This window comes from Felis catus, chromosome B2 (assembly GCF_018350175.1).
Source record: "Felis catus isolate Fca126 chromosome B2, F.catus_Fca126_mat1.0, whole genome shotgun sequence".
NCBI lineage: Eukaryota > Metazoa > Chordata > Mammalia > Carnivora > Felidae > Felis > Felis catus.
Window position 1 is genome coordinate 51,557,554 of NC_058372.1, and position 26,078 is coordinate 51,583,631.

The 26,078-nt window shown below is 36.5% G+C and overlaps 1 protein-coding gene across 11 annotated transcripts in view; it reads left to right on the top strand.

Moving 5' to 3' along the window:
* Window positions 1-26,078, top strand: part of MLIP (muscular LMNA interacting protein) — a 247,595-nt gene that overhangs the window by 141,410 nt on the left and 80,107 nt on the right. For 5 of the 11 annotated variants that reach the window (XM_045057659.1, XM_045057657.1, XM_045057660.1 and 2 more), the window contains exons 5-9: window positions 4,994-5,065; window positions 16,713-16,769; window positions 19,671-19,736; window positions 19,820-19,903; window positions 20,013-20,072. In XM_045057659.1, the coding sequence (XP_044913594.1) occupies window positions 4,994-5,065; window positions 16,713-16,769; window positions 19,671-19,736; window positions 19,820-19,903; window positions 20,013-20,072 (339 nt within the window). The remainder of the gene's footprint in view (window positions 1-4,993; window positions 5,066-16,712; window positions 16,770-19,670; window positions 19,737-19,819; window positions 19,904-20,012; window positions 20,073-26,078) is intronic. The other 6 variants (XM_045057661.1, XM_045057667.1, XM_045057658.1 and 3 more) reach the window with 5 other exon arrangements.

Below are 26,078 nucleotides of genomic sequence, written 5' to 3' on the forward strand. Positions count from 1 at the left end.
AAGAGAGTTGTTCAAGGAAATTTCTCCCTCTCCCTGCCCTGCCACCCTTCCCCACTGCTTCAGTTCTCAGGATCATCATAGAGATTATACTCTGCCAGTAATCCAGATGTAAGGGAGGTCTCTGGGCAATTGGATCAGGGCTTGGGTTAAGCTTTTGTCTCAGGGAGATTCTGACTCAGGCAGTACATGCATGGTCACTGATGAGCAGGAAGGGCTCTCTTGGAGTGCCTGGGTGACTCAGTAGGTTGAGCGTCTAACTTCTGCTCAGGTCATGATCTCACAGTTCAGTTTCTCTGTTCAAGCCCCATGTCTGGCTATGTGCTGAGAGCTTGGAGCCTGGAGCCTACTTTGGATTCTGTGTCTCCCTCCCTCTCTGCCCTTCCCCCACTCATTCTTTCTCTCTCTCTCTCTCTCTCTCTCTCTCTCTCTCAAAAACGAATAAACATTAAAAAATTAAAAAAAAATTAGAATGATGATGCTCTCATTTATACTTGTGGATGCTTCAGGAAAGAGAAGTTGGCCCTGGTGGTAGGGAAGCTCTTTTGTTCAGGATTCTCTCTTGTTCATGTAATCTGAGGTTCTGCCCTTCACCTATACTTAAAGTGTAACCATGAGTTCAAATTTCTAATTCTCAAGGCAACTAATATAGTTTGCTTTGAAATCTCATGGGTCCTTATTACTGGAGCCTGTGGTGGAATTTTAGCCATCAATAATAGTGGATGTGATAATGGTGAGAAATATTTTCTGAAGGGGAAAGGTGTGTTTTTGCTGTTCTCACTTTCATACCTGGGATTTGTGTTGTAATTATCTAGGATAAATAGAATTTATAAATAGGATTAGCTCTGAAAAAACTTCGAGGGTAAAATACCATTGCCTTTTCTAAACCTAAACTTTACTCTGCCCCTTTATGTGGTAGATATTTAAGAAATATTTATTGAATGTTGACCAAAAACATAGATTACAAATTGGAGAGATACAATAGGTATCACTGAATGTTTTCTGGATTCAGGGTCAGGCTGGTCAGTTCTACTTTCTACGATTAGCTGATGGTGATTCCAGCCGGTATTACTACAACTTACTATTCAAGTTATATTTACCTTAACTAGAGAAATTTGTAATTTTAAACCAAGGAAAGGGAACCAGTGAATTTAATTTAACACCTGGAAGACTTGGAGTGCTAAAGAAAAACTATATTCCAAATTAGAATATTGTTAAGAGAAACCTGAAGAAATATGGTGAACCCAAAAAGTATCTCTAATGGCAACAAGAATGATTTTCAGACTGAAAAGGAAAGACTACATATGTCTTAGGCACACATAAAACCCCACAGATGGGAACTAGAAGGAAATATCTATATGCTCTAAGTTCCTATCTCCTGGTTTAGATAAACTGTATCTCAAACAAACCAAATTTCTACTTCTATTGTAAATGATGGGCGATAAGAAATTTGCCAGAAAAAGAAACGAGCCATATGTTCTATTTATCATAAAAAAGAGGAAGGTAAATTCTGAAAATGATTGCCTATATTCTTAGTTTGTGATTGTTTACAGAAGCAGTTATGACTGAAAGTCAGACATTTTTTTCAATCAACAGATGTCTGTTGGATTGCCTTCCAAATTCTAGCTTTTGTGATTTTTTTTTGCTATATCATGAATAAAGAGAGATATGTGAAGTGTAATGACATCTCCAAACTCAGATTTGTTCTGAGTGCCCAATCTAAAGCATCCTGCATGTTACTTTCTGTGCCATTATCCTATTTTAATTTTCTGTGTTATTACTTATCTCGCTAGGATATTTCTTTTCTTTCTTGTTTCTTGGCTTATGGTTTGTCTCTTTGGGTGTAAGCTTAGTGTTAAGCTCTAGAGAGCAAAGGCTTTGGATGTTTTGTTCACTGCTGAATCTGTAGTACTTAGAGCAATATAAGTCACAAAGTAGATAATCATTAATATTTTGTTGAATGAATCCATTAGTTGAACTGCCATATCCAAATAGATTTACAGGATAGATTGATGTCCACCAGGTTGATAGAACCCAGGAGGCAAGAGGTCCTGATCCTTGGTATATGACTTGAATGAATAAAAATGACATGCCTAACAAAATGGTTGATGAAATATTATAAAAATTCTTATCTTCATAGTTTACAATAACAAACCAAAACTGATCATATGAAATGGGATAGAGATAATGCCTGAAGTACTATTTTGGGATCTAGAGAAGAATAACATAACTGCAGGATGGAGTTTAATTTCAACAAATGTTAAACAAAAAAGAGGAAAGGATTAGGGATTTTAGGTGGTAGCATACTCAGTGTGATCCAACAGTATGAAATGACTCCAACTTCACTCTCCTGTACGATATTCTTCACTTATGACAAAAGCAAGGAGACAGTTCCAGTTACTATCATCTTCATTGTATTAATTGAGTTTATTATCAATAGATGTCACGGAGGTGATGATTATATTCTATTTTGTGTTAAAAATACATCTCGCTAAGTGCACACATTTTCAAAATGTAAAGGAATGTTGACAGAAGAAAGTGATGAGGATAGTGAAATCTTCAACTGAGGATCAGTGAGGATGGGTTGGAGGAAACAGCAATACCACTCTCGTGCAGAAGGGAGCTCTTAACATGTGTCATCATTCTAAGGTGGGGAGAAAGGACCAATGGAGTAAGGTAGCAGGAAGTACATCTGGCTCAGTATAAGGGAGAATTTTGTACCAATTCCAACAATGAGGCCTAAACATGTTGTCTTGGGAGATAGACAAGTGTTCATGTGGTAGCTGAACAGAGGATTGATCAAAGAGATGCATGTCTTAGATGAGGGTGTTAAGCCAGATGGCCCTCAGGATCACATCTAATTCTAAGATTTGGTGGCATTATGTGTGTGATAACAATATATCTCTTTGTAAAGGCTTGTCCAACTATATACTTTAGGGCATTTGGGGATAGAAGAACAAACACTGTAAATTATTGTCTGTCCTGCAATGAGAAGCAAGGGCATATGGTAGATAATTGCACAATTGTTGACTAGTGTGCCTGCATCCAAATCCCAGCTATGACTTACTACCTAGTGACCTTAAATAAGTTACTTAAACATCTGTGTACTTTAGTTTCCATATATAAACTGGATATAATATAATCTACCTAATAGCTTGGTTGTGATAATTAAAAGAGATAATACACATAAAGCTTTTAGAATGGTACCTGGCTCATAGTGATTATTAGCTATTATTATTATTATTATTACAACTATTATTAGAGTTAAGCATTCATAAAACCATCATGGAGTATTAATGATATAATGTTATGTATTACTTGTCTGCTTAGGTATACTTTGAGAGAAAATGTTATCTTCTAGAGGAAGCAAATATATCTTCTAAAGGAGGCAAAAAGGCCTGAGTTCCATACCTGTTTCTGTTCTTTATGGACTGTCTATCTTAGGCAAGTCACTTAGCCACACTATGCCTCCTTTCCCTAATGGTTCTGTAGTTATAGGGCTTCTGTAAAAGTAAATGTAAAATTAATTTGCCTAGTAATAAGTGCCAGCTGTTATTCTGCACAAAGAGATGGCATTTCATTTTCAGTTCTTATCCAAAATATGTCCTATGTAGATTATAGCAGTGCAAGGTCAGTATAGAGACTGGGGCTTGAAGGGCCCTGAGACTTTTTTCCTCCAAGTCTGGCATTTTGATTTTTCTCTACTTCACCCTCTTTATAAGGAAAATGAATGTGCCAGCCTCTTACCTTCCTCACACTATTTTAATGGAAGATTGCTTCAATTACATCTATAAAACTCACAGGTTTTATTTTATTTGACTATCATGTCTTCTTCTGTAGATCCTGTGGTCTGCTTTCCAGGGGACTAAGACAGCTTAGAGCTGCGTGCCAATTTCTAGCTGGGTCTGGGCCCTCTGGGGAAGCTGCCTGAGATGGGCTTTTGAAGTGATAGGAGCCTTGAACTTAGTTAAGCAGCTTGGGACCCAGAGCAATATCAAAACTGGGCTTTTGATTATGCATAGTATCCTGATGCATACAACTTCCTCATGCTCTACCCTCTCTCTCAAATACTCCCAAACTATATTACTCTGAGTTTTATTAAAAGCTCAGGATGTTTTAGCATTTGATTCATTAATATAATTGTATTAGAAAGAGCAGGAGATGATGAAGTTTAAAAAGGTGAATTTATGGGGCACCTGAATGGCTCAGTTGGTTGAGTGTCCGACTTCAGCTCAGGTCATGATCTCACGGTTTGTGGGTTCGAGCCCCGCGTTGGGCTCTGTGCTGATGGCTCGGGGCTTGGAGCCTGCTTCGGATTCTGTGTCTCCCTCTCTCTCTGCTCCTTCCCTGCTCACACTGTTTCTCTCTCAAAAATGAAAAAAAGATTAAAAATTTTTTTTTAATAAAAAAAATAAAAAGGTGAATTTATGATCAGAAGTTTGGCCTTTTAGCTTTTTCATTATGGAATTAAATTGCTGATATTACCTCTATTCACAATATGCTACTTAATAAACACTGATGGTAAATTTTATGTCTTCTGACCCTTGTTTTTATGAATGATGCAAGAGAATGTATCAAGAGTTCAATTAAATTTGTTGGAAGAATGTTTGTTAATTATGGCACTATAAAAAAGAACCAATTTCCTTTGAGGATCAAGGGAAAAAAGCCCACTCACATTTATAGACTATGAGGGGCACACTGCTCATGAGATATTTATATATAACTTTGCAGAAATGGATGTTTTTAAGTTCTGAAACTGTATAGCACATAATTGCCTATAATCCCTAGGCTGATATTTTACCGTGATGTTTCTTTTTTTCTCATTCTAATAAAATATTAACATGGTAAGCTAATTTGTTTTCTGTCAAAAACAAGTTGTAATAACTGTTTTCTTCATTTGATAACCTGTCATTTAACTTGGTAGCACTAGTCTAAAATTATGTTCTATTCTTCCCTCTTTTCATCTCCACTCTTGCTTTCTGGTTACTCATTCTAGCAATACAAGACCAAGTCAAGCTACAAGGCTTTTGCAGCAATCCCTACAAACACATTGCTTTTGGAACAGAAGGTCAGTGTTGGTTCAAAAGCAGAGGGAATTTTATGTTTCTAGTGTCAGTTTTGTTATATGTTCTAAAAATGTCTGTTTTCAAGTTCTGCTTTTACTAAAATTTGCTCTTAGTTTAGGGTGACATGATGAAAGCATCTTGGTGAATAGAATTTAACACATCATTGCTTTATCACCAGCCGCTAAATATGAGCCTAGAATTTATCACCAGAGGCTAAATATGAGCCCAGAATTGTCCAGTTCATTGTAAAGCAGTCATGGAAAACCTGATGCAGATTTTAATACATCCCTGTCCTTTGGAATTTTAAGTGATTGTTGTATTTAAGAGCTTCCACCTCTTTTCACATTGATCAAAAGAGTGGAGGTAAAATGGGGTTACGTGTGGGCGACTTGGTCAAGACTTGGTCGCTAGTAGTGGCTTCCATAGGGTGGAAATGTATTAGCTGAGTATCCAACGTAACGGCTTTGATCTCGGCATGGGCTAAACCTCTTTGTCCATTCTCACCAGCCATTGGTCCTCCTTCCATGAACGGGAGGGAGGATTGAGATCACTTCTAGTGACCCAGCTGCTTTCACATGCCTTTAGGGCATTTTTGCTTTGCTATTAAAAGTCATTAATTATAAAATTACAGGCTCCTGCTTCAGTAGGTAAATTAAATTAAAGCCTCTTGTTTAATAAGCACATTACATATGCTCAAATGAAAGCCACATGGAGGATTATATCAGAATGGAAGTGAAATCAATTACCAAGTGTATGAAATTATTCATTCCATGTTATTTTTATGATATTTATTTAAGCAATTTACCTCTCAGTGCATTAAGCCTATTTTCTTCGGCGTAATTATAGTATTTCAAATACTGTTATTATCGTTTGTCAAAATGTTAATGCTTGCCAACCAGGTGGTATTTTGACCACTGATTTATGAATATACTTTCTTGTTATGTCAGTATGACCTGGGAAATAAAATCTTTGCATGATCTCTTGTCTAAAATGTAGTAACTGTTAGTGGGAGATGCTTTGTAGCGTATAGGTGGGCATTGGTGGGCAGCACCTCTGCTGTCATATATCTCTGAGAGCTAATTCCCAATTATCCATGTGTGGCCCAGAGTCTATGCTCTGTATGTCCGAATGCTTTCAACTAGGGGGTTGAGCAGTTGCTGGGCTGCAGAGAGATCTGCAACGTTTTCTCCAGCTTCTCTTCTGAATCTCTACCTTTTTTAGCTCATGAAAAGATGAGATGGGCCTAAAACAGTGACTTTAGGAGGCTCAGGAGGATGCAGGAGGTGATACTTTTGCCAGTTGTCCCTTATCCTATTGTCTTGGGTTGTCACGTTGAGTCACAGCGGCCATATTTTCTCACCGCAGACCCTCTGCCCATTTTAGATGGACAGTTTCTGAAATCTGGTCACAGTGTCTCCCTCCACAGAAATGGGAGAAACTCTCCTCCCAGCAGCTGGCCAGGCAAAGAGAATAGACACCTGCCGGTGTCCCTCCATCATACTTGTCTTACCTACCCTAGCACATTCTCCCGTACCTGTGTGCTTCCACTGTATCCATTTTCTGTTTAGAGAAATAACAGTTACTTCTTCTTGGAAGACTTTTGTAAGATAAGGCTGGATATCATTATTGGCTCCAGAATCTCTGTCTACCAGCTCTCTTTTCTTCCAATTAAATGGATTTTAGAGGTTATAACCTATTAGTTGGTCATTAAAAATGAAAAACCATTAGTTTAATTTCCAATTTCATCACAAACCCATTCCATAAATGTGTACTGTGGCATCACTATGTATCGAGCCTGATGCAGTTTCATATAGGAGAGGTTTTGTGTTTTATTTATGTATGTGTTTATGTTTAAGGATATTGTCTACATGATTTATTCTTTTTAATGAAACAGAACTGCAATACCATTTTAAAATAGAAGTCTATGTTTCATAATATTTTTCTTCATTTATTTTTAAGTCAAAATTTATTTATTTATTTAATTTTTAAATTTTATAATTTGTTGTCAAATTGGCTAATATACAGTGTGTAAAGTGTTCTCCTGGTTTTGGGGGTAGATTCCTGGGGTTCATCACTTACATACAACACCCAGTGCTCATCCTAACAAGTGCCCTCCTCAAGGTCCATCACCCGTTTTTCCCTCTCCCCCACCCTCACTCCCCAAAAGACCTACTCTTTTAGGAAGCATATTTCTATTTTTTATTTTTTAGCACAACAGAATATAAATGTCATGATGTCTAATTAAAAATAGTGTTTTTCTAGGGAGAATTGAAACACTAGTGTAGAAACACTAGTGTGGGTAATTGTCTTTTGGCTAAGATAAGTTGGTTTTGGACCATAAATACTTGAATTGTTCAAAGGTCATGAAACTTGGCATATGTCTGTTTTTTCTTTAGAGCCTTTGTATAATTTAATTTATTTATTGTTGGCTTTTCCATGACGTGTGTTCCTTAATGAGGAATTTTAATTTGTAAGAATTTTTAAATAACAAAAGTCTTATCTTTATATTTTATCAGCATTTATTTCCATTTTCACTGATATTTCTTGAATGATATTATGGTGCTCCTTTCATGTTCTGTAGCTTTAAGAAAAAAAAATCTGGGGGTCACCTGGGTGGCTTAGTCGGTTAAGCATCCAGCTTCAGCCTAAGTCATGATCTCCTTTTGAGTTCCAGCTCCACATCCGGTTCTGTGCTGACCGCTCAGAACCTGGAGCCTGTTTGAGAGTCTGTGTCTCCCTTTCTCTCTCTGCCCCTTCCCCACTCACACTCTGTCTCTCTCAAAAATAGACATTAAAAAAATTAAAAATAAATAAATCTGATAATGTAGGTCTTTTTATCCATCTGTTTATATAATAGAACTCTTTCTATGCAGTTAAAATCAAAGGGACTTATTTCTGAATTGAGTAGGAAAATTAAGACTATATTTAGCAGAAACTCATCTATTTTGGGAAGGATTAACACTTTGGAATATTTTCTGAGATCCCTTTACTATCACACAGAGTACCACAAAAGGAAGGGTGCTGCAGTCCCATTATAGTATTCTGTTAGGATTTACGCGGTGGAATGCCTTAAAGATAGAGCCAATGTATTTAATTCAGTTTAACAATTATTCTCTCCCCTAACCAGATTAAACTCATGGTTGATATTTTATACCACATTTTGTTTCATAGTATATGGTATAATTAATGAGGAATCAGAATCACTTTAAAAAATAATGCTATCTTTTTAAAACGCAAGGTTTTCTCCACATTGAAATACAGGCATCCCTTTCAATCAGATATTAAATTCTCATGGAATCACTGGATTGGTTTCAGCTTTAATCACTCCTAGACGAAACCCATAATTTTCAAAAGAGTACATTTTGTTGGCAGCGGACCTGAGGTTTCTGGTATTTCTGTTTTGTAATTTATTGTCTGCATCAAAACTTAAATTTATAGCTTATTCTGTATTCTATCATTTTTCTCCTCGTGAACATTTAGGAAGAAAGCATTTTTAGCTTAACTAAGGCTTTATAAGAAGAGATAAATGTAAGACATATTTTAACGTGTTAGCTTCAGAGTCTCTGGCTTCATCTCCTGCCAATAATCATCTTCTCCAAGACTGAGATAAGGATGAAATACAAGTGATTACAAAGCAGGAACAAAGTAATCAGATCAGCTTACATTTGTGACTGTCCATGAACCTTATTATGATATATTCAACAATATAATAGAGGAAACAACTTTATACATTACTATTTCGTCTTGTTATGTGTACTATTGTTCTGTTCAGAGAGTGTCAAAGGTCTTTCTCTTATTGACTAATTTTTCTTCTTCTCATCTGAGCCTGATAGCAATAGGTAAAAAGTTAAAATTAAACTGAAGGACTCATGTTAGTATTCTAATTAATGGCTTTTTATTTTTATTCTGAAAATATATTAAGAAAAGGAAAGATGAAGAAAGGAGTATTTCCACAAAATAAAATAGTATGCATCTTTGTTGTTTCACAAGTGATTAATATTTTTCCAGGAAAGCACTTTTTTTTTTTTTTTTTAGAGCAGTTGAAGTTCTCCGTTCCTTTCTGCACAAGTATTCCTCAGGATAAAATCAAGGTTAGAGTTAGGTACAATTTTCCAACAAATAGCATTACTATCTGCCAATTTCAAGACACATTTAATTCATAAGCTGTGTGAGTTTGAAAGAAGAATGATAGGGTGGCTCAATTTTATAAATAGCACATATAAATTGTAGGGTTAATTATTTAAATAAAAGTTAAGGTATAAAAATAATTTTATTTTTCCTGGTAGAAGGAAGTTAAAGAGAGCCATTTTGAAGACGATTGTAAAAACTGTGCTATAAAAATGGAAAGGTAAAGATTTGAGATGTCAGTTTTCAAATCAATTTATTCTAAATTGCCAGCTTAAATTTTTTAAACATGAGTTGGTAAACTTTAATCTGATTAAGCATACGTCTTTGGGTGAGAATATTTTAAGGTCTCTGAATGTCTCAAAAATTTAACAAAATCTGGTTGCTAGCTTAGCATATGGCCTATACTAGAGAGACATCTCTTACTTGATGGAAAAGTGCCCAGGACCCACAACTATTCCAGTTGGTTCTCCTCAGGCAGTTGTATACCATGCACATATCTCTTTTAAAGCACTTGCCAAACCATAATTATGCATGTTGGTGGTTTTTTTTCCCCCACTACGAACTATTTGAGAAAATATAGTAGTTTTTTGTTAAATGTTCATTGAATGAATTACTTTGGTTTGCAACTGGCTAGGTCTCTAAAATTTCCAATTTTATTTCATAGGATCGTAAGGCAAATTTTTGCTCAGAGGATTATAAAAATCAAGGAGCTTAGTGTTTGATAACTGAGACAACGATAATTAAAAATCTTTCTTTAGGGTAGAATAAGCTTTATAAATTCTACTTCCATGGAAAAACTATAAACAACCTTCTTCTATAAGGGAATTGAGTTGATTTTAGGTTTGATAACTTTTAACAATTAGAAATACAATCACAATACTTGCCATGTGAATCTGGCACTCAGCTAAATACTTTACTGTCCTCACAACTCTATGAAGATTTTGATGTTCAAAGATACCAAGTAAATTCCCCAAAGCAGCAGAGCTCGTAAGTTACTGAATTGGACTTTATGTGATTATCTCCCAGCCTCTCCCTGTTTACCAGGCAACAGTGACAGTGACCAGCTAAAGTGAAATATTGACCAAGAAATGATGATTTTGGATTTCTGTCTACAATACTTTCTTTTATTACTTGCTAAAATATATTTAAATCCTCATCCAATTAGAAACCAAATCTTCTTTGTTTTTTAATGAGGAACAATTAAAGAGACTTGGAAATTACTTAGCTATGAGTCTTGAGTAAGGGAGGTTTACAAACTAGCTCAATCCCTTGAGTTACTGAAAGAGATGAAGCGCATTCCAGTGAAAGAGGTTTGGGCTGGAAACAGGCACACCTTTCTGATGTCCTTAATTAAATGAAGGAAAAGTATGAATTCTTCTGGCTCTGAGCCTAGACGAATGGGTTTTTAAAAGGCTGTAATGGTTTGCACAAACTCCCTTCCTTCTGTCTGGTAGGGACAGACAGTCAACCCTTCAAAGATTTTGGGATTATAAAAGCCAAGTAGATTTCCTCAATTGTTGAAGCTTTTACACCACTCATGAAAATAACGTAATGATAAATATCTCTATATCTTTAAAGAAGCTGTGCTTTTAAATATAAATAGAAAGCCCTTTCGCCTTACAGTGTACATTTCCCCTTTTTCTTCAGATCTGAATGCTATTCAGATCTGAATCTCCAACTATATAATCAAAGTGAGATTTATTTTCCTGAGACTATCTCTAATCCTACAAATGGTTTTGTACTAATGATTGAAAATCAAACAAGGCTTTTGTAGTCTTCAGAGGATTTATTCTACCAAATACATAGCTGGTCAGATTAACAAAGTATAGGAGTGCTTAGGTTTAGCATGAATCATTTTGGGGGTGGTTAATTTGATCATGACTAAAACAGAGTCACCAGCCCATGAAATCTTTGAAATCCAAACTAATTAGATAGTTTAGGCATCACAAAAAGTTTATGAGCCCTGTTCGATTATTCTCCCTTTAGAAGTAGTTCACTTTCTAACTTCATTTAGAGTACAACTGATTCATTCTGTCTTCAGATTTTTAGACCTTAATCCTACTTCCAGAGCAGAGGTTAGACTGATTAAATATCTCTGACTTAAGAGTGCTTACAGTTCCATCAGAGATCTCCTTTCAGGTGAGAAACACCCATGATAGTTTATTGGCATAAATTCCCATAAGAACTTTGATTTACAGTGCTTGGTCACAGTCCTTGGCTCTTAGTTGTAATGTAGTGTTGAGCTCAGAAACTATTTTCTACCAAAAATGTGATTTACTAGCTCTCATTTTGAAAACAGGGCCCCACGGTTGGTTATTCTGCACAAAATATAATGACTTTTAATGACAATATTACTGATAACTTACATTAGTTAAGAATCTTTAAAAATAGAATTCAAAGCATGTGCCATTTATGTCTCACTTGGTTGTAGTCCAATCTGGCAGAAAATATATGTTTTTAATAAAAATATTTTATTGGAGAATGTTCTGACACAACTTTATTCAAATTAATAAATCTAAAAAAAACCCATCAATACACTCCTGCTGGCTAAGGTGTCAAAAAGCAATTTATGGTTACAGTTCTTTTTAATGGAGATTTAATATATTTTTATTAAAATATATTTTGTATTATAGAGAAAAAATCCTACTCTTTGTGGCTGCTAGAAGGAGTGAATCAAGATGATACGTTTGACAAATAACTACTCATCAATTTAAAAAAAAATCAATTTTAGTAAACTTCTAAGCTATTTAAACTCGAAATAACCTTTCATCCAAATTTTAATGCAGTCTGAGTATTGCTCTATTTCAAAGTTGCAGCATTATTCACCTAATACCAGTTATCTTTCTTGATTTTCCAAGGGCTCTGAGTAGTTTTTTCATTTTTGAGTAAATTTCAATATTTTAAATAGCCTATTGAAAGTTGTGTTTGCCTACTGTAAGTTCTCACAGAGTAACTAAGATGTTAACCTTATTTGCTTTTGGCTGGAAAAATACCTGCTCATTACACTAACACGGATCATATGCTCAGATCTTTGATGGTAACAAATTTAACTGAAATGCAGGAAAAAAACTAATGTATTTGTTATTTAAAATATTCAAATAGTTTAAGCCATTTCTCTAGAGCATGTTGCTGAGTATTAAAATCGTATTATTTGTATGATTCATTTATTCATTTCATTCCATTCAGTTGTTAGTTTACCCTTTCAATTCATCCTAAAATCTTTATTGATTACATTTCATTGGCTGTAACCTGGGGCTGCAATGATAAATACCATATTTTTCTGACTGTGATGGAGACAAATGGTTGAGCTGGGTATAGATACTGTTGAAAAGTAATTATGCAATTATATGCTTAGAGTATGTCAGAAATGATATGGTGCCCGAGGAGGAAATGACAGACTTTTCCTGGTATGAAGTCCAAAAATATATCATAAGAGAATTTGATTAGGATCTTTAGGATGCATAGGAGTTTTCTAAGTGAGCTGGGAGTGAAGGAAGGACAATTTAGGTGGAGTTAGTAACATGAAGTTAGAAGGTCAAAGGACTCCAGTGGTTTTTTGTGATTGAAGGACAGCATGCAAGTGAGAAGTAGGTGGAAGGCATGGCTGGAAAGGGGAGGAAGGGCTAGATCAAGCTTCTCTCCTGAGGAGTTTGTTCTTAGTCCTTGTCCTTAATTTCAGACTTTTTTCTTCTCCATAATTATCATTATAATTGGAAGCCATGTGTGACATGAAGTCTAAAATTAAGACCCCTTCTTATGTGCCGTCTTGACATATAGTGAAAGAGGGGCCTCAAGTAGCCTAATTGCAAGTTCCCCTCCCACTTTCCACCCACAGATAAGGTCCCCTAACCCTCCTTATCAAGCTGACCAGGTGAAGTTCCTGCTGATTCAGACAAGCCAGTCACAGCCTTCTGCAAACCAGGGGACATGTATGTCACCCTCTTATATTACAAAGCCTGCTTCCCCCTAGTTATATACTTTGTTCCTGAGCACAACCCTCATGTGGCTGAGCGTGCTGTGCAGCATTCTCTTCCCCTGGGCTGTGAGTACATGTGACTAATAAACTGTTGTTGATTCCATCTGCCCAGTGGTAGAGGTCAGGTATTTGACCATCCCTATAACAGTAAGGTTGGGACCCTTCCTCCTTACTCACTGACAGGGTAAATAGATGATTGTAACTCTGTGTCAGGGAAAAATTAAACTATCTGAACACCAGCTATGAGTTATTTTTACAAAATTTTCTGTTCCTGGTATTCATTGCTCATGACTAGTAAGTTTAGGGGACAAAGGAGGAAAGCAAAATAGAAATTCTTATGATAATAAAGAGGCAATCTCACATGTTTCTATTAAGTTATCATAGACAATGTTTTATATTTTGTTATTTAATGCAGAATAGTAAATTTTGCAAAAAAAAAGTTCCAGACAATATTTTGCTTTGTGAGTTATTGAAATAAGAAGATGATAAATTCTTATTTTTAGAGGTAACTTTTCTGAATTCTTAGGAGGTATATCCTAGGCCAAAAAGACAACTAGCATGTGGACATGATTCTTGTTGGTGGAGATTAATAGTTCTGGGTCTGTTATATCACTGGCTCTGTTAGAAGAGGAAAAATTGATTCTGCTGAGCCTTAGATTCCATGGTTCCACAGCTGATGTGACACTTTCTGGTCAGGAAATGGATATATCGACTGATAATGAAAAAGTGAGGAACAGAAGTAAATCTAAAGAAGAGGACAGGGCAGCGTATAATTTTCAGTTGAATACAACAGTTTTATGTGGTTCATCCCAAATAGAACGCTGAATTCACAAAAAGTAGGGGAAATCCTCATGGGTCGAATACCAAAAGCAAGCTGAAATTCAGAATGTTTGGTTATTCTGACGGTATCATGCTCACTAACTGTAGGGATTGCATTTTACTATGAACTCAGTGAAAGGAGAGAAAGATTTGGAGCTGAGTGATATGAGGACTGGAATTGCCTCCTTGTCATAAAGCCAGGATCTTTGAAGGGTTACCCTCTAAATTACAAGACGGATAAGAAGAAAATTGCAAAGGGAAATGACAAGCAAATATTCTTATATCATCTGGACTCAGTGTAGGAAAAAGGAATCTTTAACCCCAAGCCTACCCCGAAGTGGGTTTGAGATTTGAATTTACATAATCTCTGCTAATAAGGAAAATTTGTGCTGAAAAATTAAAATTGGTTTATCTCATGATGCTTATAGAAATTGAAGAGTAGCTTGAATTGGACCAACTCTTGTGGATAACAATGATAAACTGTGGGAAAAATACAAAAAATAAAATTGTTCAAAAGTACTGGACCAAGTGATCAGTAGAAACTGCAGTAGAGTCCATGCTTGTAAAGACATAATGGAATTGAATGTTTTTTGAGATTTTATGAGTTTTGCACCTAAGGGAAGCTCTACCATGGAGCAACTAAAACTCAGCAAGAAACCAGCAGACTTACCGAATGAGGAATCAGAGAAGACAACATAAGGTTACACAGGAGCTAAAAAGTGAGGGGAGAAGCCAGGAAAAGAATGAGTCACAGAAAAGAAGCCCCATATGTTGCATGTAAACTCTGCCCATACCCGTGGATGACCACTGAGTTACACATGTGCCCGTTAAGCCCAGCTAAGTCGAGGTAAGGATAAATTACCTGAATGGAGATTCTAGCTGCTGCCCACCAGCGGGAAGGCAGAATTTGGAGCCAAATTAACCATCTGCTAAAACTAAGCAACAGTGACAAAAAGACTCTTCGGGGGACCATAATAGAATTTGGAGTCTTTATAACATGTCATTCAAGATAGCTAGGCTACAAACATTTCTAATATCTGGACATACAAAGGAACAGGATAATGTAAACTATACTCACAGAGAAAGTATAAGTCACAAAGATTGACCCAAAGATGTTCCAGGCATTGCAGTTAGCTAGCAAGGATTTTAAAGCTATTCTCAAGGGTATAAAGGAAAATATGTTAATAATGAATTATATAGGACTTTCCAAACCTAGAAACTATAAAATACACTCAAATGGAAATTCTAGGATTGAAAGATGAAATATTGATGAGGCAACTGGGTGGCTCAGTTGTTTAAACGTCCAGCTAGCTCTTGGTTTCAGTTCAGGTCACGATCTCACAGTTCGTGAGTTCGAGCCCTGAGTCGGGTTCTGCACTGGCAGTGTGGAGCCTGATTGAGATTCTCTCTCTCTCTCTCTCTCTCTCTCTCTCTCTCTCTGCTCCTCTCCTGCTTGCTCTCTCTCTCTCTCTCAAAATAAATAAATAAAAGAAAAAAAGAAAAAGGAAATATTGGAAATAGAAAATTCCCTGGATTGTTTTAAGATAAAACTGGAGAAGCAGATGTGTTGGTGAACCTGAAGATAAATTGCTAGAAATGATCTGATCTGAATAAAAAGGGAACACAATTAAGTAAATGAAAAGAGTTCCAATGACCTGTAGGATGGTATCAAAGTGTAATTAGAGTCTCAGAGGGAGATGAGAGAGAGAATGGAGCAGAGAAAATATTTGAATAACTAATAATCAAAATCTCTCAAATCTAGTAAAAGATATAAATGTATAGTTTTAAGAAGCTCAGATAGTCTCCAAAGTGTTCGATTCAAAGAAAACCATGACTGAGCATATCACAATTCAACTTCTACAAATTAAATATAAAGAGGAGATCTTGGAAGCAATTAGGGGAAAATAATGCATTACATACAGAGGAAGAACAATACAATGATGGCTAACTTCTCCTAAGAAACAGTGGAGGCCAGAAGACAACAGAATGACACCTTTAAATGCTGAGAGAGAAAAAGAAAATTAAATTGTGTAGCCAGGGAAAATTCCTTCAAGAATGAAGACAAAATGAAGACATTTTCAACTAAAAGAAAACTAAGAAAATTTATTAATAAATTTTATAAATTAAATAAATTTTATAAGTAAAATTTATTAATAAATCATACAGATTTGTATGACAAAGTATGCTGAAGGAAGTTGGCCAAGCTGAAGACAAATAATGTTGAATAGAAACTCAGAACTGCAGGAAGGAATGCAGAGCATGGGAAATAATAAATATGTGGGTAATCACAATTTTCAAAAATTCCTTTGAAATACCTATAACTATTTAAAGCAAAAATTTTAACATGATGATATGTTTGTAGCATAATTAAATGTATTTAAGGCAATTGGAACATAAAAACCAGGGTAGGGGGTGAAGACTACACGTATTCTTGTATAGTATGTGAATTAAGTCTAGATTTCGTATTGCTTGGTTTAGACCTTAGGACGAATGGAAAACTCTCCAAGACTAATTTGTAAAAACCAGCCTATAATATTTGTATTAGTTTTAATGTAAGCCATACTCACTGCCACAGTGGACAGACCCTGATATTTCAGCGGCTTAGCACAATCATTGCTTATTTCCTTCCCATGTCACAGTTTGGTAGAGTTCATTTTGGCTCTCTCACATAAGCCTCAGTAATTGAGTGATTCGGGGATGTAACCTGCTTCCATCTTGCATCTTAGTTATCTGAAGGCGAAAAGAGAGAAGCCATATCTGTTTCTAGCCGCCTTGTGCCAGAGGTAAGTAGGTAGATGCAACCTTAACAGAGGTTGTATATGACTTCTACTCACATTTATTTAGCAAGGATTAGTTACAAGCTCATACCTAAACTCTTGAGACCAAGGAAATGTATCTCTGTGTTCGAAAAAAATCAAAGTACTTGGTGAACACCTAACATTGTCTGCCACAATGTCCAAATTGGTGGAGGGAAAAATGAGTAAGTGAAAACCCCCCAAATTTAATCAATTAAAACATTCAAAAATTGAATAAAAATGAAATAGAAAAAGTGAAACAAAACTAAAACAGATATGTTGGAAACATTTAAATGTGTAAATAATTGTAATAAAAGAAACGTTAACCTCTTCAATTAAAAAACAATGGAGATGAGACTGAATCAAAACATGAATTCTAGACATCTGCTTTTTATAAACCACTGATTTTTAATGTTCGAATGCAGGATGTTGAAAATAAAGAGGCAAAAACTGATAAACTAGCAAAATGCTAATTAAAGCATTTGGTTGTATCAGGCAAAATAGATATTAAGACATTAAGCATTACTGGGGAGATAGAGGGTCACTTCGTAATGGTAAATATTTAATTCATGAGGGAAGAATACTTCTAATTATGAATGTAGCTAATAAAATGGCTTCAAACTATGTTGAGCAAAAATTGCTGGTATCACAGGGAGAAATTAACGGACCCATTATAATTCCCTGAGATTTGATGATGACACCTTCAGTTACTGATAGAATAAGTATGTAGAAAACCCAGTAAAACTAGAGATAATTTGAACAGAACAATGAATAATTTCGATCACACACACACACACACACACGCACACACACACACACAGAATCCCACAGACAACCTCTAGAAAATAGATATTTTCTTAAATATAAATGAAATATTTACAAACACTATGTCTTATGCCATAAATCCCAAACTTCACAGCAACTTACTATTATGAACAAATTCCTTGGCCATAACATAATTAGTAGGTAATTCTGAAATTGGAAAAAATCCTCATTTTTTAAAAATTAAAAGGGAAAACTACTTTTAAATAACCCATGAATCTAAGAAATCTTAACAGTAATATTTAAAGATGTATTGAGAATGAATGGCAATGATCACACTACATATTTTAACTTGTGATATGAAACAAAAGGAATACAATGAGGAAAATCAGGATAAACCCAAAAACGATAGAAGGAAGGAAACAGTAAAGATGTGAACAGATATTACTGAAATGGGATATGAGTATGCCAAAGAAATTCAAGGCTAAAATTTAGTCTAAGTGAGTAGGAACTGATCATTCTCTGGAGAAATTGATTTTTTTTAAAGTAGGTAGATGCAAATAAATATGAGAAATGATAAAGGTGTGGGGCCAAGATGGTGACCTAGGAGACTTCTGAACTTCCCTCCTCCCACAGACACACCCAATATACAGCTAGCTATACATGGAGCACTTTCTCTGAGAGAAGTCCAGCGATTCTGTGAGTGACTCCAACACACTGGATGAATGACACTATCAAAACAGGTAAAAAGAAAGAAAGAAAGAAAGAAAGAAAGAAAGAAAGAAAGAAAGAAAGAAAGAAAGCAAGCAAGCAAGCAAGCAAGCAAGCTGAAACACACTCTCCTTAAAAACTCTAATCCTGGCATAGTTCCATGCAATTGGGAGAGAACCCCCACCTCCCCACTGTGGCATGAAGGGTTTAGAACACATATCTAACACCCCTACTTTTAAGACTCTTGCCCAAGGGAGGGAGTGACTTATTAGATTAGGAAGGAGTTTCTGAAAGGAAACACCAACCACAAAGGAAAATGATGAAAACTTGACCACACTGCAATGAAAACTTACATGTGTTGACAAAAGACATCATGACACTCGTGAAAAGGGGAGCCAAGACTTTGAAGATGTTTACATGACATCTAATTGACAAATATTTTGCATGCAGATTAAATCACATTTTCCAACAAATGAATACAAATCAGACCACCCAGCAGAACAATGAGCAAATATATAAAAGAAAACATGAATAACCAGTAAATATATACTGGCCTCTAATATTTTGTAATGCTTTACTTCTCATTCTCAATGGAGTAGGTACACTATACAGAGGGCCATCTTATTTTCTCCATTTATATATCTGAAGTACATCACAATAAATAAAAAAGTATGTTTCAAAAGAGGTTTGAGTGTCATTTGAGTCCAAATCTGGTGAATAAAGTAACCAAGACTTTTTGGATATAAATTATTAAAAATGAGGCAGGTTTGGGGCATCTGGGTGACTCAGTCCGTTGAGCATCCAGCTTCAGCTCAGGTCATGATCTCACAGTTTGTGAGTTCAAGTCCCGCGTCGGGCTCTGTGCTGACAGCTCAGAGCCTGGAGCCTCCTTTGGATCCTGTGTCTCCCTCTCTCTCTGCCCCTCCCCTGCTCATGCTCTGTCTTCCTCTCAAAAATAAACATTTAAAATTTTTTAGAAATGAGGCAGGTTTTTTTTTCTTGTGTGTGCATGTTTTTTGTAAACTGGCTCTGAAGCATTTCCTCAGACAGTTTTTATAATATAATAAGAAACGGCTACATCATTGTTTCTGTGTGTGGGTTCCCAAGGTGACTTCTTTGAAGGGGACAAGGCTCATTTGGATATACAAGATGTCCAAGTTCAAGTTTGTCTGTTTAAAATCTCAGCCACCTTTCTTTATTTCAGCAACTTATATTGGAGATACTAATTACATTGGAGAAACTAGACAAATATGGAAAATGCTTCCATGCCAAATAATAGCTCATCAAATGATTCAAACATATTTTTTTTTCTTTTTTGAGATGTTGAGAACTACAGGGCTTTCTTTGAAGATACTTTTCTACTACTTCTGTATTTGACTAAAAGCCTCACATGAGAACAATTTCATTTATCACTAGGCACTCGATGAGCCAGCCAAGACTGAAAGTGTCTTCAAGGACAACACATTAGACCCGCCTCTGGAGGTAATGACTTCAGACTACCCATGCTTTTGAAACAAAGATCCCGAAACTCATTGCTAACTCAGTACTGGTTTCAATTCTTCCAGTTTTGTTTCCCTGCACAGCTCAGACAGCAAACTGAAGAGCTCTGTGCTACCATTGATAAGGTCTTACAGGATTCCTTGTCTATGGTAATGCCTTAGACTAGAATGTGCAATTCAAACATTTGCTTTGCTTCTCTTCATTTTCCTCTTTTTGAGTAAGATGTATCATAGGCTTGTCCTTTTTTTTTTTTTCCAGAATTCTTCTGACTCTCCTTCAAGTTCCTCACAGACATTGTTGGTTTCTGACACAATGAAAGTATGTATATATTTAATATAATTTACTGAAACTTAAGAGTTAGCAGGTCAGTAGTTTTAAACTGCAGGTTGAGGCTCCATAGTGAATTGGGAAGTTAATTTAGTTGAATATCAACCAGCGTTTTAAAAAAAGAACAGTAAGAATGTAAAATACCAGACTCTGTTCCAAGTAGTGAGTGGGTATTATTTACATATGTTTCAATTGGTTTACGTGTACGTATAGAAGTATGTGTGTACAGGGTTGCAAAGTAAATTTATTTCTAACTATGGCTTAAGTTCAAGACAGGTTGAAAGTCAAAGTATTAGACTATGTCCTTTTTGCTGGCATTTTAGAAAGCATCTTAAGAACAGCATATAGAATTTGTGGCTTATTCTTATCTCATACCATATTTTCAGTAGTTAGTAATTGATTATCACTTAGAATTACAGAAGTGGAAAAGGAAGTAGACTGAAGTTACATCAGGCTAAGAACTTTTGACACAGTTGTTATTCCTGGAATTTTTTTTCTTTTTGTTGACTAAGTTTATTCATTGTTCTTTGACTCAGAGGGACAGAAACCTGGATGCTTTAGATGGTTAGGATACTACTAAGTCATTAATTGTTGTAATTGAGTATTTAATTATTTCCTTCTTGTAATGTAACCATTTTCAATTGTTGGAATAAAAGACTACATTTCCCCAAATTACTATTTTCTGGATGCTTAATACAGATCTACTCATCAAATTTTCAAAATGGCTGTGTTTTTTTTTTCTTTATAATTGTCAGGATTTTTTTTCTTTTTTGTCAGCCTTATTTTTACTCTTGGAATTAGTATTAATGCTTTTTTCATGTTCCTCTTAAAACTTGTACATTGTGTATACAAAGCAGGTTTTATTTCTTAAAAAAAAAACTAATGAAGGAGGGGCAGAGAGAGAGGGAGACACAGAATATGAAGCAGGCTCTAGGCGCTAAGCTGTCAGCACAGAGCCTGATGCAGGGCTTGAACCCATGGACCGCAAGATCATGACCTGAGCCAAAGTTGGACACTCAACCGACTGAGCCACCAGGCACCCCCAAAACAGGTTTTAAATGTACAGAATTGCTGGGGTGCCTGGGTGGCTCAGTCAGTTAAGCATCTGACTTGGTTTTGGCTCAGGTCATGATCTCACAGTTCATGAGTTCAAGCCCCGTGTCTGGCTCTGTGCTGACAGCATGAAGCCTGTTGGGGTTCTCCTTCTCCCTCGCTCTCTCTGCCCCTTCCCTGGTTGTGCTCTCTCTCTCTCAAAATAAATAAATAAACTTAAAAAAATAAATATACAGAATTGCTTATAACTAAAAGAGTAATTTTTAATTAGAGTATCATAGACAATTATCCATTAATAATGACTTAGAAACTCAGTAACCAATAATCATCAATATTAAGAAATTATATTTTAGTGGGGAGTACCTATAAATGGAGAATTGTGGTTTTGTATTTATCTATTTCATTGTGTATTCTTTAAATCATTTAATCTAAAAATATGAAACATTGATTTGCCAGAGACTATATAAATTTTAAAATATATTTTTTATTCCATTTGTTAGACATATAAAAAGTACTTTAGGGGCACCTGGGTGGCTCAGTTGGTTAAGCATCTGAGTCTGGATTTCAACTCAGGTGATGATCTCATGGTTCATGAGTTTGAGCCCTGCATCAGGCTCTGCACTGACAGCACTGAATATGCACTGATTCTCTGCCTCCCTTTGTCTCTGCCCCTCCCCTGCATGTGCTCTCTCTCTCTCTCTCTCTCTCTCTCTCTCTCTCTCTCTCTCCAAAATAAACATTTTTTTAAAAAAGGAAAAAAGTATTTTATATTATATTTTATAATAAAAATAAGACTTAAGTGGTAATATGTGAATAATAATATATATTATTGATTTATTTAACAAACATTTAATGCTCATGGTATTAAAAATAATTATTCTAGGTAACTAAATTTAAGATAACTATTTCATTCTAACAAGTATTTATTAAGTGCCTTTTGTGGGCCTGGTGCCATGAGGCATTGGGGAGATAATGGTGAGCAAGACAAAGTAACCTAAGGGGAACCTAAGGGGGATACTTTGGCTATAGTGATCAGAAAGTAGACTTCAAGCTGACAGCAAAAATGAAAGCGTCCTCCATAGAAAGATCAGGGAGATTAGCCCTCAAGCAGAGGTGTAAAGCATGTGCACATTTCCTGAGACAGGAAGGAACTTCGTGTGGATGAAGGTGAAGGCCAGCATGGCTTCAGTATAGTGAACCAGGGATGAAGTGTGTCAGATGAGAAGGGTGGGCGAGGGATAGTGATAGTTAACGCACACCTTGGAGATATTGCTGGTTCAACTCTGGACCACTGTGATAAAGGGAATATTACAGTAAAGTGAATCAAATCAATTTTTTAGTTCCCCAATGCATACAAAATTTATGTTCATACTATACCATAGTCTACTAAGCGTGCAAGAACATTATGTCTAAAAAACAATGTACCTATCTTAATTAAGAATACTTTATTGCTAAAAATGCTAACCATCCTTAGAACTTTCAGTGTGTCATAATCTTTTTGTGCGTAAAGGGTCTTGCCTTGGTGTTCATGGTGGCTGACTGATCAGGGTGGTGGTTGCTGAAGGCTGGGGCGGCTGTGGCAATTTCTCAAAATAGGACAACAATGAAGTTTGCTGCATCAACAGACTCTTGCTTTCACGAATGATTTCTCTGTCGCGTGTGATGCCGTTTGATAGCATTTTACCCACGGTAGAGTTTCTTTCAAAATGAGAGTCAGTCCTCTCAAATCCTGCCACAGCTTTATCAACTAAGTGTAGGTCACACTCTAAATCCTTTGTTGTCATTTCAACAGTCTTCCCGGCATCTTCACCAGGAGTAGATTCCATCTCAAGAAACCACTTTCCATGCTCATCCATAAGAAGCAGCTCTTCATCCGTTCAAGTTTGATCATAAGATCGCAGCAATTCAGGCACATCTTCAGGCTCCACTTTTAATGCTCATTCTCTTGCTATTTGTACCATGTCTGCATTCACTTCTTTTTGCTGATGGAGGATCTTGCTTTGATGTTGATGGCTACTGACTGATCAGGTTGGTGGTTGCTGAAGGCTTTGGTGGCTGTGGCAATTTATTAATGTAAAATGATAGTGAGTTGGGGTATCTGGGTGGCTCAGTCAGTTAAGCATCTGACTTCTGATATCGGCTCAGGCCATGATCTCGTGGTTCATGAGATTGAGCTCCGTGTCAGGCTCTGGGCTGAGCATAGAGCCTGCTTGGGATTCTCTCTCTCCTCTCTCTCTGCTCCTCCCCACCAGCACTCTTCCTCTCTCTCTCAAAATAAATTTAAAAAATAACCATTTAAAGTAAAATAAAATAAAATAAATTAATAGTGAAGTGTGGCACATCCATTAAGTCTACGTTTCAGGAATGATTTCTCTGTGGCATGTGATGTTGTTTGACAGCATTGTCCCCATAGTGGAAATTATTTTAACATTGGAGTCAATCCTGTCAAGCCCTGCTACTGCTTTATCCACTAAGTTTAGGTCCTATTCTAATTCCTTAATTCTCGTTTCAACAATGTTCCTGGCATCTTCACCAGTAGTAGATTCCATTTCAAGAAACTGCTTTCTTTGCTCATCCATAGGAAGTAACTCCTTATCCACTCAGGTTTCATCATGAGCTGGCAGCATTTCAGTCACATCTTCAGGCTCAACTTCTAATTCTAGTTCTCTTGCTGTTTCTACCACATCTGCACTTACTTCCTCCACGGAAGTCTTGAACCCCTCAAAGTCATCTATGAGGGTTGGAATCCACTTCTTCCAAACTCTTGTGAATGTTGATAGTCTTGTCTCTTCCCATGAGTCACGAATATTCTTAAAGATACCAAGAATGGTGAATCCTTTCCGGAAAATTTTCTTTTCCCCCCGCTTCAAAAAAAAACTGCAACAAAGGTGATACATAATATTACATTAATCTTGGGTTACAACATCATGATTTGACAATTCTATATATTATGCTCTGTGACCACGAGAGTAGCTACTATCTGTCATCATACAGTGCTGTTATGGTACCACTGACTGTATTTCCTGTGCTGTATCTTTTCTTCCGGTGATTTATTCATTCTATAACTGGAGGCCTGTATCTCCCATGCCCCTTAACCCATTCTGCCCTTCCCTCTTCCCCCTCCCCTCTGGCAACCATCAGTTTGTTCTCTATATTTAAAAGTCTTTTACTGCTTTTGTTTGTTTGTTCATTTGTTTTTTAAATTCCACATATGAATGAAATCATATGGTATTTGTCTTTGTCTCATTTATTTCACTTAGCATAATACCCTCTAGGTCCATCCATATTGTTATAAATTACATAAGACTTCAAAGTCAACATTACTCCTTGATCCATGACCTAAAGAATGGATGTTATATTAGCAGTCATGACAACAGCATTCATCTTGTTGAACATCTTCATCAAAGCTCTTGGGTGACCAAGTACTTTGTCAATGAGTAGTGATATTTTGAAAGGAATCTTTCTTCCTAAGCAGTGGGTCTCAATAGTGCGCTTAAAATGTGCAGTAAGTCATGTTATAAACAGATGTGCTATCATCCAGGCCTTGTTGTTCTGTTTATAGAGCACAGCCAAAGTAAATTGAGCCTAATTTACTTCTCAAGAATTATTCCTAGAATTTTCAGAATCATCCATGAGCATAGTCTTCAGTTTAAAATCACCAGCTGCATTGGCCCCTAACAGAAGAGTCGGACTGTCCTTGGAAGCTTTGAAGGCAGACACTGACTTCTCCTCTCCAACTATGAAAGTCCTAACTGGCACCTTCTTCCAATAGAAGCTGTTTTATCTACACTGAAAATCTGTGATTTGGTATGGCCACTATCATTAATTAACTCGGCTGGAGCCTCTGCATGACCCACAGCTTCTATATCAGCACCTGCTGCTTCACCTGGCACTTTAGTGTTATGGAGTTGGCTTCTTTCCTTATATGTCATGAACCAACCTCTGTTGGCTTCCAACTTTTCTTCTGCAGTTTCCTCGCCTCTCTCAGCCTTCACAGAATCGAAGAGAGTTAGGGCCTTGCTCTGGATTGGGCTATGATTTAAGGGAATGTGAATGGCTGGTTTGATCTCAAACTCTTTCTCCACATCAGCAATAAGGCTGTTTCTCTTTCTTATCCCTCATGTGTTCACTGGAGCAGCACTTTTAACTCCCTTCAAGAACTTTTCCTTTGCAGTCACACCTTGGCTGTTTGGCACAGGGGGTCTAGCTTTTGTCCTATCCTGGCTTTTGACATGCCTTCCTCACTAAACTTAATCATTTCTAGCTTTGATTCAAAGTGAGAGATGTGCAACTCTCCCTTTCACCTGAACACATAGAGGTCATTGTAGGGTTTTCGGTTGGCCTAATTTCAGTAATGTTCATCTTGGGCAAGAGGGAGGCCCAAGAGGAGGGAGAGGTATTGGGGAATGGGTGTTGGTGGAGCGGTCAGAACACACTCAACATTTATAGATTAAGTTTGTCATCTTAAATGGGCGTTGTTCGTGGCACCCCAAAACAAATATAATAGTGATACCAAAGATTACTGATCACAGATTGCCATAGCAAATATAATCATAATGAAAAAGTCTGAAGTATTGCAAGAGTTACCAATATGTGGCACAGAGACGCAAACTAGCAAATGTTGGAAAATGGTGCTGATAGACTTGAGGTTCACAGAGCTGCCACAGACCTTCAATTTGTGAAGCACACAATATCTACAGAGAACAATGAAGTATGGCACAATAAAACAAGGTATGCTTGTTTTGTCATGGTGTGAAGTTTGGATTTCCAGGAAAATGGGAAGATATAAAAACATGGGGGAATAATATGAGGCCATATGGAAATGATCATGATGGCTACTGTGAGTAGGCCACTGAAGTTTGAGGGCTGTCAGTGAGGACGGCCTGGATGGGGTGGGCCCAGGAGAGCTAGAGAGAAGCATGTGGGTTTGTGAGAGACATTTTA